The 17721-nt window shown below is 37.8% G+C and overlaps 1 protein-coding gene across 1 annotated transcript; it reads left to right on the top strand.

Annotated features, from left to right (window-relative positions):
* Positions 1-8122: 8122 nt before the first annotated feature.
* On the top strand, positions 8123-16447 carry LOC586864 (thiamine transporter 2). The gene is made up of 6 exons (XM_786626.5): positions 8123-8362; positions 11329-12246; positions 12668-12810; positions 13418-13610; positions 14398-14539; positions 15209-16447. The coding sequence occupies exons 2-6, from the start codon at positions 11408-11410 to the stop codon at positions 15491-15493; spliced, it is 1602 nt and encodes a 533-aa protein (XP_791719.3). The 5' UTR covers positions 8123-8362; positions 11329-11407; the 3' UTR covers positions 15494-16447.
* Positions 16448-17721: the final 1274 nt, after the last annotated feature.

The raw sequence follows: 17721 nt of genomic DNA, 5'->3' as shown, positions 1-17721 counted from the left end.
ACTTACACTAATTGTTGTAGATGTAGCAAAAGATGTTTTCTGACTAATTCAGAGAGTCGCTTGTTAAAGAAAGAGTATTACATGCTATTTTTTCTTTGTTGAGGGGGGGGGGTGTCCCCTTTAAAAAAGAGATGACAAGTCAATATTATGGAGTGAAGAAAAAAAATAACATGGGTTTATATAAAGGAGAAACTGAGACTCGAACCGAGTACATTGCATTGTGAAGTGATCACTTTTATCCACAAGACCATTTTGCCTCACCGTGATAACTGGTTCGCTTTTTGTTGTTAACACTTTCTGCATGCTAATGACTTTACAAAATGTGCCGATTTACTGATTTGACGCTTTCGGGATGCATTATTATCATCATTTTTGTAGTCCGATGTTGTCAAGATTGCCCGTATTTTTTTCTTTCAGTTACTGATATTACTGATATAATAGTGAGGTTTTATGTTTATTTCATTTAATTTGCAAACTGCTGACTTAAACTTAAAGTGATATGACAAGAGGCCACTGCCCTCACATAGTATAATGAATAGAACACGGGTCTATTCAATTCAGTATATGCTACGAATTCTATAACAGGGCACCAATGAATAGGGAAGCTTGGCTATTCGATTCTGTTTTCAATAGCTTGCACCTGCAATTTTTGAATAGTTACGTAACAAACTACTCAGCTCTTTCTGACATGGCATCAATAATATTAGTGAATTGAAAACAAACCTGACCCTCCCTTCATTGAGTGACTTTTGTTTGGTCAAATGCGAGGATTACCAAAGAGGAGGTAATAATAGCATTCCTGACATTGCAACAATGACCGCGTTATTTTGATGCATTGTCCCTAAACCTACCGAAGAGGCTCTTTGTCCTTGTCTGGGAGGACAAGCACTTTAGACTGGGGCTGTAGTCTGATTTCAAGAAAGGAAAACAATTTCGGGACAGTTCAAAATAATGCTTGGAAATGGAAATTCAAATGATACCGTTTTAAAAACCAGAAAGATATGGTTTGAGGACAAGAAGCAGGATGTAATTCATTGCTCGGCAATCTTGACTGTATTTAAAACAGAGCATCCAATATACCTGATATTTAATAGTACTGTACAATGTCAATTAAATAAAATAACTAAATAAACAAACAAATAATGGACCTCTTTAGCCAAGACTATGGATTTTTATTGTTGAGCACTAAATGATTCTGCTCGGTCATACAGGCTAGGTGGGGGAATGCTTTCAATAGACTTAAATTTGAAAGGCCCTTTGTATCACTTCGTGCAAAATGACATAGGGCACTTCTAATAAATTTATACGAGAAGTAAAACCCTGTTCATCATTGTTTTCGTGTTGCAAAGTTGTTTACAGACTGAAAAAGGGATAGTACGGGACTGTAGAGAGTGAATAAAACTAGGAAATTATAATTGCAAATGTAAAACAACGTTGTAAACCTAGCAATAAGAGGCTCTTGAATGCAGTTTTTAAATGGACATGGCTTTGGGGCTACCCGCTACCGCCGCCAGGCTACGCTGTCGATCGCCAGCTAGCTGTTAATGACTTTACAAAATATGCCGATTTACTGATTTCACGCTTTCGGGAGGCATATTTATTATTATTTTTGTAGTCCGATGTTGTCAAGATTGCCCCTAATTTTTTTCTTTCAGTTACTGATATATTAGGGAGGTTTTATGTTATTTTCATTTATTCTGCAAACTACTGACTTTAACTTAAAGTGATATGACAATAGGTTACTGCCCTGACATTGCATAATGAATAGAACACGGGTCTATTCAATTTAGTATACGCTACGAATTCTATAAAAGGGCACCAATGAATAAAGGAAGCTTGGCTTTTCAATAGCTTGCACCTGCAATTTTTGAATAGTTACGTAACAAACTACTCAGCTCTTTCAGACATGGCATCAATTAATGAATTGAAGAAAAAAAATCCGACCCTCCCTTCATTGAGCGAATACTTTTGGCAAATACGTGGATTACCAAAGAGGTAATAATAGCATTCCTGACATTGCAACAATGACAGCATTATTTTAAAGTATTGTCCCTAAAGGTAGCCTGCTGAATAAGCTATTTATCCTTGTCTGGGAGGACAAGGCCTTTCAATATCCCCATGCATAAGAAAAGAATAGGCTGGGGCTGTAGTCTGATTTCAAGCAAGGAAAACAATTTCGGGACAGTTCAAAATAATGCTTGGAAATGGAAATTCAAATGATACCGTTTTAAAAACCATCAATTATATATGATTTTAGGACAAGAATCAGAAGATTCGTAAATATTCATAATTGAATGACACACGCCCTTAAAACTAAAACAACAACAACAACAACATGATTTTTCCGTAGAGATCAGTGGGTTGTATTTAATACTATATATAGGAGCAGCAGCCGCTACAGTACCGTACCCTGCCCGGTATCCGCCCGATAGGCAGTTTTTCTTAGATAACTTTTCTGAAAATGAATTATACAGGCGCTAATGTATATCAATTTGTAGCCGAAATTCTAGCGAATCCAACCATGCCATTCTTATGCCTGAAATCGTAAGCAATTGTCCGTAGTGCGCCGTCTGCGTGAGGCATTTTCCTTGCCTATTTCCGCCTATACCCGATGGTGGACGCGCATCAAAAGTATAGAAAAGGGAGACATCTCGGGTAAACGTTAGGCCAAATAAAATTGCTTCCCAGTAGAATTTGATCTACATGATATTTTGATAATTGATATTTCTTTCTTTATTTCTTCTTTTGCCTCTGTAGGCCTACTAATAATGTCTGTTCACTGTTATTCACCACTTTCTGATCTGGGAAAATTCTGTAACTGCCTTTCCGGGAAAATCCTGTGACTTGTCTTAAATGTTTTAATAATGGTAATCAGACAAATCTGACTAAAGTCACTTAACATATCGCTAATCATTTTTAAATTAACCACTAGGGTGAAAGAATTTAATTAAAAAAAAACTATAACCACTATCAAAGTGAACATATTGTAAAAGAAAGTAATGGTGCTTCATTTTTAATTTTTTTTAAATGCAAACTATTCTCGACATCTCTCAAATCTTGATTCAAAAATAAATTAGCGTATATTTTTAGGCATAATAATTGGTTGGAAAAAGCATCTAGCAATATTGTCATTAGAATTATCATCATCGCCGACATCGTCTAAATCATCATCATTACAATTTTAGGGTATATAGGTCTATAACGCAAATGTGGTTTCCTTTTTGATTATTTGTTTAAGACTTCAAGTTGTTGTGTTTTTTGTTTTCCACTTGTTCTAAATTATGCAGTATTATATTTTGATAATGCATTCAATAATAATTATAGCCAACTTGAAAGACAAAACTTTCCGAAATGATCTTAAAAACGAAGTTGTCGATTCACTTCCATAGAAAGTCAGTGTTTTTTTTTTGCAAAATAATGTAGTATAATAATTAATGCAAAAGGAGTGGTGGTAGGGGGGGGGGGGGTCACCAGTCACGTTTTTGCCACTTCAACATCCAAAGAGGGTTGAAAGCTATTGTATAAGTATTTTGTTGACATTACCGAGAACAACTCAAATCATGTCCTGCAATGTATTGCCCTTCTCTAAATTTGGCACTATACCCCCTCTCCCACATCTTCTAGATAATTCATCTATTTATTTATTCATTCAATATTCATTCATTAATTGCCGAGAGATATTAATGTGATGGATAGAGATAAAAAAAAATTCACCTTTTATTCGCCATAAAACTTTAGCAAACTAACAACGTATATAAGAATTACCCTAGCCATTTGAAAGGCTGACAGGCGTATAGGCCCTTGTGAAATGTATCATTTATAGTTTTATACTACTCTTTCGATAGCCATTCATATAGGTTTATTTCACATAAAACAACATTTATTTTATTCACAGTCAGCTGACGGAAATTTGATAGCAGCGAAAATGTCATGGTCCGTGTTGGCAAAAATATATAACACACAAACATTTGAAAAAAGATATTATAGCCTAATGTATAGAAGCACTAAGAAAAAGGATGTAAAAGTGAAGAGGGAGACTAAAAGAAAAATCGGGGAAAGGAGGGGTGTAATCGAAGAAAATTGAGGGAATAAATTAAACTAAAGTAATTAAAACAAAAACTAATACATCAATCCTCTGCCTGCATCCTGTATCGTATCAGAAACAAGCACTCTTTTCGCTACAAAGCCACGACGCTGGATTGAAAGGCGACACAAGCTTCAGCGACATAGAACATAAATACAAACTTTTTGCAAATCTACCAAACCTGGCAACTTTTTTAAAAGCCGGACTTAGTTGTCATCGGGATCACTTTTGGAGAACCGAACTTCAAGCATTTTTTGCAACATTAATCAATCATATATAATTTTGTCACAAAATTTAACTGCATGATTATCACATTACCACATCGTTACCAGAAATTGTCGGTTGCTCGATCGAACGAACGGCCAAACATCATTGCAACATTCTTCGGGGGGGGGGGTTCAATCTCGGCCTCCCACCTTATTCGCCTACCATTACCCCCCGGAAAACTACCCCCAAAGATAATTACCCCTTAGGACAATTACCGTGCCTCGACGAGCTACCCCCGGAAAAGAGTCCCCCCCCCCCACCCCCTGAAACTTAACCCCTATATAGGACAATGCCCCCCTGGGACAACCAAGGACAACCGCCCCGAGGACTACCCCCTGTTCAGTATGAACAGGGGGAAGTCAACCTCGATAATTAGTTGGGTAATTTTTAGGGGGAGATCATTAATTTCAGGGGGTGGTAATTGTCCTCTGGGGGTTTAATTGTCCACGGGGGGGGGGGGGGGTAATAATTGTCCTAGAGGGTAATTTTTCGGGGGGGAGTAACTTCCTCGGGGTGGTTGTCCTCGGGGGGGGGGGGGTAATCGTCGTTGGGGTAATTATTGTACCGCTAATTGGCCGGGGGTGACATGCCCAAGGGGTAATTGACCTAGAACCTTCAAAGGGCAATAAATAAACAGCTACTCAATTTACACTGAATTTTATTTTCTGGTTGTAAACTCAACAAAAAATGAATGGCCACCTCTAAATGATTATTTTGTAGACCATGCAAGTGAGCCTGCAAAATGTTAAAGGTAATACAAAGTTTTGGTAAGGGGTCATGAATTTGGTTCAAATGAACATATTGGAAGCATATACGATCCTACAATATTCAGTAATCGTCGCGGTCGAAATCGACTCTAAAATTATGAAATTGTAAATAATAAACACTTTATGTTGAATAGCTCCCTCTCAAGGTCAAGATATTAATTAAGCTATAAAATAATGTTTATTGACTAAAATTGACTGATTAGCTATTCTTGTTCGGAAATTATATACCACAACTACATACTCTGAGATTTTCATGGTCGCAGCTACCATTGTACGGCCGTTGGAGCTATTTGAAATTTATCAAAATTTACCGGGAGCACCGGTAAATCTTTATATTCAATTTTTCTCGAAAGCAGAAGCGTTTTAGGGGCTAACATTTCTGGTGTTTTTAATACATCCACAGGGGCATCCAAATATATTAAAATTGTAAAGAATCACTATCCACCCATTTTTCAAAATTTCCCAAAACTTTGTAATACCTTTAAGTTTAGTAGCACGGTTATGATTGCTCATCAAAAAGTGAAACAACATTCCGTCTGGCAGATTTTGACAACTGCATGGCTGTAATCCCAGTAAAGAGTTTTATGCCTGGTGACCATGTTATCTCATTTATGATCTTTCTTTTATTTGCAAAATGTAGGTCAACATATACGGGGGGGGGGGGTGAATTCCCAATTTACAAACTGTTTATAGGTCGAATGTAGTTTTATAGTATTTGTGTATTCTTCACCTTCTTCATACTCTCGAGTTGCGATTTTATGGAGTAAACCGAGTGTTTTATCATGGAAAAAAGACAATGAAGTGTGCACTTTCAAAAAACCAACCGCAGACCTAAAAACACACAAATAGACTAAAAAACCACGGGCAGATAACCTTTTCTCTGTTAGAGCATAAACAACGCACGGTACATACACTGAACTAGCGCGTGTGTTTGAGTGGGCGGAAATAGGGCAGGGGCATCACAGGGCGACATGGCCGAGTTCAAGCCTCGATAACTTTTTTATAAATAATAATTTTCGCAAGAAATTTGCTCAGGTAAAACATCAGGAATTTAAACTTCCATATCTCTTTAAACAAAAGTAAAATTTCCACCATATTTTTTTTCTGATCGTTGTGAATAGGAACTTGATGTTTTTTAAAAAGGTTGATTCACACCTAAATAAGCGCATAGCTGACTGCTGCACAGTGACGTCATTCGCGTATCTCCGTTAAATGGGCGATCGACAGTGTACCATATTTCGTGCACATGTTCCTTACAACGTGTATGCTGCTATAGGCAAGTTATTCGCACGCCTTCATTGCGCACCGTAGAAACTCGGGCGATGGAAGACGGCCGTTGTGTCTAATAAGCCACTGGTAACAGGGGGGCGGTAACTGGGCAGGGTACGGTACCCCTTCACTCTCAATTTTTCTTTATTTATAAAATCTAGTTCCTCTTCCTTCTCTATCCAATATTATACAGTTATTGACTGACAGGGGGTGTAATATAACATTATTTGGACCGCTGAAGGGAGTTATATTTCCCAAGTGGTTATATTTTCCCGAAGCGCGCAGCTGAGGGAAAATATGGTCACGAGGGGAAATATAACTCCCTTCAGGTCCAAAGAATGTTATATACCCCCTGCCAGTCAATAACTGTTATATTAGATAGCCCTTTTTTTGTGTGGGGGGGGGGGGGGGTCCAAAAAAATTTACCCGAAATTTTTTTTTTCCCCTTTTTTTCGGAAATTACGGAAAAATAATCTGTCGAGATAGTTCAAGAAAGAAAAAAAAAATTACAAACAAATTTTGGGGAAAAAAAATTCTTACCCAAAAAAGCATTTTTCGGGAAAAAAAAAATTACCTAAAAAAGCATTTTTTGGGAAAAAAAGAAAATGTGGAAAAAAATAATTTCAAGGGAAAAAAAAATTCATGAAAAAAAAATATTGAAAAAATTAAATGACCCTCGGTAATGGTGTAATGTGTGTAATTGGTGACATACAGTCCTCAAGAGGGCGACATGCATTGATTAAAAATATATTCATTTCACCAGCTGGTTAATATAACACCGAAAAGTGACCGGCCAGGAAAATATAACAATTTGGATCCTCACAAATGATATTACGTGACAAGCTCTGGACCAATCACACCTCGGTATCTGTCTAAGCTATCTAATATAAAAAATTATTTAAAAAAAAATTTACCCCAAAAAGCATTTTTTGGGGGAAAAAAAATTTCTAGGGAAAAAAAAATTCATGAAAAAAAAATATTGAAAAAATAAAATGGCCCCTCGATAATGGTGTAATGTATGTAGTTGGTGACATACAGTCCTCAAGAGGGCGACATGCATTGATTAAAAATATCTTCATTTCACCAGCCGGTATAATATAACACTGAAAAGTGACCGGCCAGGAAAATATAACAATTTGGATCCTCGCAATTGATATCACGTGACGAGCTCTGGACCAATCACATCTCGGTATCTGTCTAAGCTATCTAATATAGATCTATAGGCCTTCATCTTTCTTCTTCTTCTCCTTCTCTCTCTCAGCTCTCTCTCCCTCTATCTCTCTCTCTCTCTCTCCCTCTCTCCTCTCTCTCTCTCTCTCTCTCTAGTCTGTCTGTCTCTCGATCTCTGCCTCTCTCTCTCTCTCTCTCTCTCTCTAGCTCTCCTATATGGTCTTCCTATTTGTTCCCTTTAATTTAAAATGTCTTCTTTCTCCTTTTTTTCTTTCTCTCTTCTCTCTCTTTCTCTATAGCTATATGATCTCTCTCGATCTTGTCTCTCCTCGCTTATTATATGGGACTACAAATGGTTTCCTAATCTTTCTATGCTCATTTCTCAGCCAGGATACGTTTTCTACCAACATTTTTTGGCAAATGAAATTTATTTGTAATTAACATTCAGTGTAAGTTTCGTTTGACTCCAGCTCTGTGAGAATTCATTTTTTTTTTTAAAAACCAGAACCTTGGCTTCTCATACTATAGCGCTATTATGCTGCTGCGCTGATGATCGCTGTGTAATGGTTATGCACCCGTCAACCGGATCTTGAACAACCAACCATGCACAGGCTCAAGCAAGACTCATTCTTATTCTCCTTGCTTCGTAAAAAACATGGTTGAGATTCACCCTTTCAAATCATTTATAAACATAAGGTGCAAGAAAAATAGGGTGCAGACGTCTTTACCCGGTGGGTCAAGTCAGCAGATTTACTGGCCAGCATCACCGCGCCGTAACTTCTAGTCTAGAAAAGTGGTAAATAAAGTGAGTATAGAATCCACACATAGGTGCATTACTATCCTACTCCTAGCTGTGTAGTAAAAGCTGTGTTTTGATTCTCAACATTTCAAACACCACTGTACAAAACTCAACTGATTTCACTCAAAATCGGTACTTTAGTGACAATTGATGACACCTAAATAGCAGTAAAATATATTTTTCCAGCTTACTGATGTTAAAAAGAATAATTGAAAAATTTAAATTGTATGAAGGGGTGACCAAAGTTCGCGGATATTTTTCTTTTATTGCACATTACAAAAAATCCAGATCAACAAATATCATGTTCCATACGTCATAAGATTCGTAATTTATCATATAATCAGATTATATAATATTCCAAGGCTTTATTTACTTCAAATCAATGATAAGACGAGAATATCGGAAGCCTTACCACTACCGACGTCCGTCAAAAAGTGTGACCTAAGTTCGCGCATGATATTTACTGCCCTCTTGTGATGGGCTTTATATATGTAAACATTCCAAAAAGTTACGTAGTTTCATTCAGAAGCCGAACTTTATATTGAGACTTTGAAAAAGATAATAATTTCTCTCTATCATTGAAATATTGCCCGATAAAAATACCCTTGTTAAATTTTGCAAACAAAAGACAATATTTGTCAATGTTTATGTGTTATTGACAATGTAGTCTCTATCTGCATGTCATTTGTTTGTTTGAAAAAATTATCATGTGTCTCCGTTTTATATGTCAGCCATACACAAGTTCTTGATCTTTTCTCTCTTTGTCTCTCCACTTTCCCCTTTTAAATTTGTATTCTTACGAAACCCATAGATTCATTGAAATTCACAAACACAAATACGGTGGAATTATAAGCAGGTGCGCAGGTTCGTTTTTTGCGTAAGAAATTGGAATTTTATCATTAGTTTTCGGAGTCAATCCCTCTAATAAACTGATTTTCATATAACAAAAACACAATTTGTTATGATAAAAAGCGTGAAATAGCTAGCTTATTCACATTTTTATGTCGCATTTTGACCTTTGGAGTTGTCGACGGTGCTCAAAGATTTCGTTGTCTCAGTCCCACACAGGCATTGCGTATCGTTCTCCTGTTATAAGCGCTTTTAGTGTTAGTGCGCGAACTTTGGTCACGCGCGAACTTTGGTCACACCACCATAAGTCTAGTGTCAAATTTGCCGATCAGCTCAATCGGTCCTATTGTGTGCAGTCTATGCAATATTGTGTGGTGTGTATATCTGTGTATAATACCTGCCTCATAGCAAGTATGCATTGTTAGAGGTCAATACGCATTAGCATTGACTCTCTATGCTTTACTGAATCTAGGAAACGTAGAATAGACTCTACTTGTGGATCTGTTTTCTCAACATGGTAATAAAAAAGCACAATATATTGTAGTTTGTACTATGTGTAGGTGAACTGTGAAGAAGAAGAAGAATATAAATATACCGGTAAGTAAGTGTCTAGATATATCTTCTTGAATTGTTTTCTAGAAAATTCAGTATACGGGGGAGGGGGGGGGGGGGGTGTACTCAGATTTGGTTTGGACGGCGGTGTGCTGCTCAAGCCTCGAAACTCCTACCCATTTTTAAGGGTCATTTTGGGGTCATTTTTCGGGTGTTTTTCAGGTGTTAGCATGGCAAACACCAAAACAAAAATTGAAATTTTGAAAAAAACGGACCTGTGGTATTTTTGTTAAAAGTGGGACCCATGTGGGACTTTTTGTTAAAAAGTCACCCATTACAAAAGGCATTAGAGCGGCACACCCCTGTATGTCCTTAAGCCTAGCCCAATAGGTAGGCATTTCATTTTCAGGCGATATTTTTCCGTAGTTCTTTGTTTAAAGAGAAGGTTGAATTCTGGGAAGAGTTGAAAAATAATTTGTGAGCGTTATTATTGTTATTATGCAAGTGTGGAAGAACATCAGATAAAAGATGTTCCATGAAAAGCATGTCTCTTCAAATGCCTTAATATTCTAAATATGGCATGTACCATCATAAGAATCGGCACAGATTTTTACGCCACATGTTTGTGTAGTCCCATATACATCTTTCTGTGTACAGTGCTTGTAACTTTACCAAGACTGGGCCAAATTTCTTATCATTTTGATGATTCCAGAATCTTGCAGTACACACCAATACTTATATGCTAGATGATCAACCGTTTCTTATCCTTTCCACAATGTTTCTTTCACAATGCAATCGCATAACCAGAACTCAACTTTATCTTTAAATCGGTTTCCTGATTTTTTTAAAAAGAAATTACGACATTTACAGGTACTATGTCCCTTTTGCAGCCAAACTCAAATTCTGTAGAACTTTTTTAAGGGGAAAGAAAAAAAAAATCCTATTTATTTTTTAGTGCTCACTATCAGCCCTCCCTGTATAATTAGGCAAAGGTCCCATTTCAAGGTACATAAAGTTTTCATAATTTATTCAAACAGATGCAAAGTAACAGTAACGGTGAAAATAAAAAAAACTGACGCCCAAATGCTATAAATGCTTGCATTTGTGAATTTGAATACCTTAAAGGCTTAACGTTCATCAGGGTGGTGCAAGCGCGAATATGAATGCATTTATGTGCTTTTTTTTAAAAAAATTGAGCGCGCTCTTTACACGTTTATAATGTAAGAAAATCATGAAATCACATGCTAATACAATCAAATTGAATTGAATTGATTGTTCAAAATCGCTTGAAAGTGAATGCATCGTAAATCGGATGCAACGTTGACGAAATTGGGTGGGAAAATCTATGCTATACTACATAGGCCTATACTACTGTAATGAGTCGAGCAATAAGGATGCAGGATTATTTCAAGAATTTCCATTTGGTTCCATATTTTTTTCAAGTTCAAACTATGTTACCAATTAACAATGAAGCCTTACACTAGTTGCAGACCTACACCTGAATGGTATACCGTATATGTACAATAAGATGTATATCATCATCATTAATATTTTCTTTTTGTTTGTTTCAGATGGTTTGCTTGATGTTCTAGTAAACCCCCAACTCTGCCTCTAACTAATTGCACAGTGAACGCATCTAGACTATTGGAAATGGAGCCTGTACGAGAAAGACACTGGCTTATCCCAACAGCTCTGTTGTGCTGCTATGGATTCTTAAAGGAAATCCGCCCTTCTGAACCCTTCCTGACCCCGTATCTCCGTGGTGATAAGAACCTCACGGAGCAACAGGTGGATAATGAAGTCTACCCGGTTTGGACGTACACGTACATGGTTGCTCTTATCTTTGTGTTTGTCCTCACTGACTTACTGCGCTACAAGCCAGTCATCGTCTTCGAAGGCTTAGCCTACATTGCGACGTGGTCAATTCTCCTCTGGGCTTATGGAGTGACAATGATGAAACTCATGCAGTTCATGTACGCTTTCGCAACGTCGACAGAAGTGGCGTACCTTGCGTACATCTTTGCGGCCGTATCGTCTGACCACTATCAACAGGTGTCCAGCTACACACGGTCATCCCTGCTTGCTGGAAGATTCGTCGCGGCTGTCATCGGACAACTCTTAATCTCTTTTAAAGTCACGACATACAGGGGTCTCAATTACATTAGTCTGACCTTTGTCTCTCTAGGTTTCGTGATAAGCTTGTTCTTGCCATCCGTTCACAAGAGTACATATTTCCATCGAGACTCGCCGGAAATACAAAACAGTCCCGCCACGGATGACACCAACCAAAACCCACCACAAGTTCCCAGTGCACTAAGAAATGAGTCTTGTTGCACAGATGATAATGCTGTGCTGTCAAAACCACCTTTACGATCAATAAAAGAGAGAACACTTTCTTGCTTTTCATCTACCAAACGGTTTAGTCACTACTTGTGGGCAGACTTCAAGAGCTGCTACAGCAATAGACGGCTGCTAGAATGGTCACTTTGGTAATTTGGTTGGATTATAATTTGAGTAATAGTGTTTTAATATGTCACTAAAAGGCAAGTCCGGCACGTTGGCAAGTTGAATTGAATAAATAGAGAACAATTTAATAATGGTGAAAGTTTTATCAAAATCGAATGAAAAATATGAAAGTTGTAGTGTATTTTTAAACTTTTGCAAAATTTCTTGAAACAGTGATATGTATCAGTTGCTTTCCTCTCATGAATTTGACATAAGATTTTTTGTTCATAGAAACATTGGCCATAACAGTCTGTTTCTGTTCCTGAGAGAAGAAATAAACGCTCTCCACTCTGTTTCAGAGTTTGACAACGTATAGTACAACATTTTGAATTGTACAAGGTGTGTACCTATTCTTACAATGAACTCTAAACAATTTAATCAAAACAACTCTCTGTCTTGAAACAGGTGGGCTTTTGCAACCTGTGGTAATCTGCAAGTAGGCAACTACATCCAAAACCTCTGGGATACCATTTTCACGAAATCAGGCGATGAGAACAGCACTGAAAACGTCTACAACGGGGCAGTGGAGGCTTTGTCAACACTGCTTGGTATGAAAACTCTCTGTAATCTCTTACTTGCCCATCACTCTTGCTCTCTCTCTTTACTAGATGACTTGATTCAGACTTTTTCAAAAATATTCTGTTGTGTAAGCTCTCACTTGCCCATCACTCTTGCTCTCTCTCTCCCTCTCTCTCTCTCTCTCTCTCTCTCTCTCTCTTTACTAGATGACTTGATTCAGACTTTTTCAAAATATTCTTTTGTGTAATCTCTCACTTGCCCATCACTCTTGCTCTCTCCCTCTCTCTCTCTCTCTCTCTCTCTCTCTCTCTCTCTATTAATAAATATTCTGTTGTGTATTTTGGGTTTCCAAGTATGCCAAATCTATCCCAGCCCAATCCCAGTATGTATTTTAGGAAGTACCACTGGTATAGCTGTGTACAGGTACAACATTATCCCAGATCCCTTTAGTGTAAACAGCGCTCCACAGGAAAGGATCCAGATTTAACTTTGTAGAGTCTGTTTTCATGAGGAAATGTTGGCCCTTTTTTTTTGGGGGGGGGGGGGGTTCTGACAGATATTTGGCACCTGTATATCCTGGAAGCCTGTTAATTTCTGGCCTTGTGTAAAAATATGATGCTTTTTTTTATGTTGTAGGTGCTCTGTCTGCATTCCTGATCATGTTCCCACGGGTGGACTGGGACCGGTACGGAGAGCTGCTCCTAGGAGTGGTCTCAATCATCGATGCGATCCTGCTCTTCATCATGGCCTTGACCACCAACATCTGGCTCTGCTATTCATTCTACATCATCTTCAGAGCCTCCTACCAGCTGGTCATCACCATAGCAATGTAAGGCCCTAAAGGCCTCCACACACATTTCAGCTGCAAGCAGTGATATCTTGCATTACATGTACCTGTCACTTTGTGAATGTTTTTATTGGAGAATTGCAATAGTCACAAATTGAACAACATGGAGAAATAAGCTGCAATGCATGTGTGACCATATTTTGGAAGTAACATCTATCGAATAACAAAGACGGCACTTGTCATCCACACATATATATCTTTATATCTTCTTACCCTGCAATAGTGCTGTAGTCAAACGTTTAACCGTCCAGTATCTGCTGACCGTCCATGCCACTATCCATTTTAAATTTGACGGTTTTGTTTTTCTATTTTTTTTTTTTTTTTTTCATTTTGTTATTTAAATTTAAATTTTAACTTTTTTTTGTTGTTGTGGAAAATCAAAAGAAATCACATTACTAACAAAATTAATGTACATAATTAGAAACAAAATCACTGAACGAAAGCGGAGACTTTACTGTCAGGCATGCATTGGAATAATAGATTGGGTTTCATGGACAGTACTTTGTTTATGAAACTAATAATTGTTCCAATGCATGCCCGACATTAAAGTCTCCTTTTTTGTTCAGTGATTTTGTTTCTAAGTATGTAAACCAAAAAAATATATTTGACTAGCGGTTAAACGGAATTGGAAATATCTGTGATGTAACAATACTACTCGGCAAGCGTTGCACCTGTCTTGACCCAGATAATATGTTATAACAATGGCTCAACCTATCTATATCAGTGACATCTCATATTGGGGAATTAATTTTTTCCACTTTCCATTTAGATTCCAGATTGCCAAGCACCTCACCTTAGAGCGCTATGCTTTGGTGTTTGGATGGAACACCTTTGTGGCTCTTGTCCTCGAGACCATACTGACCCTCATTGTGGTGGACTATCGCACTCTAAATCTACCAGCCGATACACAGGTACTATACGCACTGATACCTTCTCTGAAACTCTTAATTTATTGCCTCTTCCCCACCCAAAAATTGTATAATTACTTTGGAACATTCTAAATCTCTTTGCATGCTTTCCTGACTTTTTAGGAATAAGACTCAACTCCAAGTAAACAAAAATCAGGTGTATGGTTGTAAAGTTGGTGTGTCAAGTTTTGGCCTCTATGGCCGCTATGGCTGCTTCCCATTTGGAGGCGGGATAGCTCGGTCGGTAGAGCAGTGGTCTCGTAATCCGGTGACCCAGTGCCCTTTGGTAAGGCAGTAATCCTCATTATCAGGTCCCTCGGAGAGAACCTAATGCCGTCGGCCGTCCGGTTGCTTACTTACAAGCATTTATGCTTTCTTCGCAGTCAGGTAAAATAACCACCACCATTCATTCATTATGACCTCATGTCGGCCCGAAAATAGAGCTCTTGGACTTGCCACTCTACAGATTTTGAAATCACTTTTTAAGGAACTGAAATGAGATTGTGACATTTAATGGAACAGCTGAGAAAGCTTAGTCTCTTAAAGACGACCTATTTCTCCAAGCTATACCGACCTGTAGGTTCTTACCATAAGCCAAAAGATTAAGAGTACGCGTAGGTAGTTGTGGCTGTCTTCTGCTAATGTTTACCATGATCCTTCTCACCATTATAGTTCCTGGTATATGGCGGCTACTTCTACCTCCTTGGCACAGCGTTCTGCATCAAGGCTGTCTACCAGGCGGGGCAACAGGGATGCAGGCAGACCCTCTCCTGTTGCCATGGCAACAATGGGGCGTGTCTGGAGCTCCATAACAGAGTACCTATTCAAGATGAAGATGAAGGAGGAGAAGGAGAAGGAGGAGGAGCAGAGCAGAATCTTGAAGAGGAGGAACAGGAGAAAGGAGCTAAGGAGATTGATGAGGTGAAGGGAGGGGATACAGTTCATTTGGTGATGTAGTTGGAAACGGAGAGAAGTATAGGCCGTTCACATATGCCTCAGTTTACCACAGTGGATATTTTGTGTACCAGATGAATGGCAAGTGGGGATTAAAAGAGAACCCTTAGACGAGCACATCCCTGTATGTCTTAATATGTGAGTACCTTCCTCCCCCCCCCCCTCCCTCGGTACGTATGGAGGCCATTGTTGCATGGCTGCATGCAGCTATGCATCTTTTTCAAGCAGGCTTGTTCTCTTTACTGTCAATGTACTAGCTGCCTCTTGCCATTTATTGACATGCATAGGTTTTTTATGCAGCTTTTCATGTCATGTTTGAACATGACTTAAGAGATATATAGAGAGGGGGTTATAAATTTCAACTCACTTTCCTGTTTGAGTTTGAGTGCAATTTAGAGTGCACTGAGAATTAATTGATAATCAGTATGAATTGAATGTTATTATTTAAATGAAGATGTAACACTTTCTTTATTATTTTTCATGCTTGCTTGAGCAGAGTTTATCGTAAGATATTGAATGTTTCTAAAGGAAAAAAAAAAAATCTCACTTTTGCCTCACTTAATTAGCGCAATACTACAATTTGTATGCAACTTGACAGCAGTAGGTTTTTTTTTATCAGAGCAATTTATGCCATATTTATTAAAAGGTAGAGTTTATTAGGTACTAGTTTTTAGTACTTTATCACAGCAATTTCCTGTGTATAAGGACAGAGTTATATATAATGCATATACTGTACATGTATATGAGTGCAGTACTTTTCTGTAGCCTAATCAAAGTTTTGAGCACTGAACATTCTTTGCCTGCAGAGGTTGGGTGCTATTAGCCTTAGTTCAAAGAGCCTTTCCTGGTCAAAAATACTTTGTCTTTGGCATATAATTGACATGTATTTGAATAATGCATATATTTCTTATAAACATTGAATATATTTTGAAAATGACCCATATAGTTTGCAGTGATCGAATATATTTAGTCGTTTCCCCTAAGCCTATGGCTTTCCATACATGTATATAAAAGACTCCTAGCTATGAAGCCTTTAAATATTACTTTAGGGTCCTATAGCATGTATTTTGCCATTAAACCTAGAAATCTGTAAGAATTTCTTGCAAGCTTTAAGTTTCATGCTGCTAAAGTCACCTCATTGAAATTTTGCAAAGGATTTTGTTTTGTTTTGTTGTGTGTGTGTGAGAAAGTATCTTTCTTTCTTTACTAAAAGGAATTTGTACATGTACCACTAACTATTTTTAGTGCCTCAACCAATTAATAATTTCTGCTTCAAGATATCTGCAACATTGTAAAAAATAAATTTTACTGGTGATTTTTTATATTGCTATGAATGATGTTTTTGGGTGCAATTAACAAATATTTAATTATTAAAGAAAGAAAGATTTACATTCAATCGCATATTCATACATGTAGAGTGTATATTAATGTCAAAATGTAAAGGTATGTGATTATTATTTGAGTTACACTGCAAGTGAATGTATAAAGTTTATTAAGTCATTGAAGATATTTTATGTATTGAACAACTATGGAAAAAGATGATTGTATAAACAATATATTAACATTTAAAAAATGTGTACTAAGCATCATGGAGCTGAAATAAAACCTGATGAAAGTGATAAATCTTATTCGTTACAAGTGTGATCTGTAACTAGCAAGAGAAAGATGCGAGGATCATGAACATGAAATGGAAGTTATGCAGAGAAAAAGAGGGGATAGTGAAGTGGAGGGATGAGTGGAGGGATATATTGATGGAGAGAATTCAGAGTAAGCAGGAGATATATGAAGTTAGAGGAGAAAGAGAGGGAGAGAGTAAGCAGGAGATATATGAAGTAGAGGGGGAGAGAGAGAGGGAGAAGGGAGAGGGGGAGAGTAAGCAGGAGATAGATGAAGTAGAGGGGAGAGAGAGGGAGAGAGTAAGCAGGAGATATATGAAGTAGAGGGGGAGAGAGAGAGGGAGAAGGGAGAGGGGGGAGAGTAAGCAGGAGATAGATGAAGTAGAGGAGAGAGAGAAAGAGAGAGAAGGGAGAGAATAAGCAGGAGATATAGAAGTAGAGGGGAGAGAGAGAAAGAGAGGGGAGAGAGAAGGAGGGAGATAGTAAGCAGGAGATATAGGAAGTAGGGGGAGAGAGAGAGGAGAGAATAAGCAGGAGATATATGAAGTAGGGGGAGAGAGAGAGGAGAGAATAAGCAGGAGATATAGAAGTAGAGGGGAGAGAGAGAAAGAGAGG

Source organism: Strongylocentrotus purpuratus, unplaced genomic scaffold (genome assembly GCF_000002235.5).
Source record: "Strongylocentrotus purpuratus isolate Spur 01 unplaced genomic scaffold, Spur_5.0 spur5_scaffold_12, whole genome shotgun sequence".
Taxonomy (NCBI): Eukaryota; Metazoa; Echinodermata; class Echinoidea; order Camarodonta; family Strongylocentrotidae; genus Strongylocentrotus; species Strongylocentrotus purpuratus.
The sequence above is the reverse complement of the archived record's forward strand: the minus strand, read 5'-3'. Positions and strand labels throughout refer to the sequence as shown.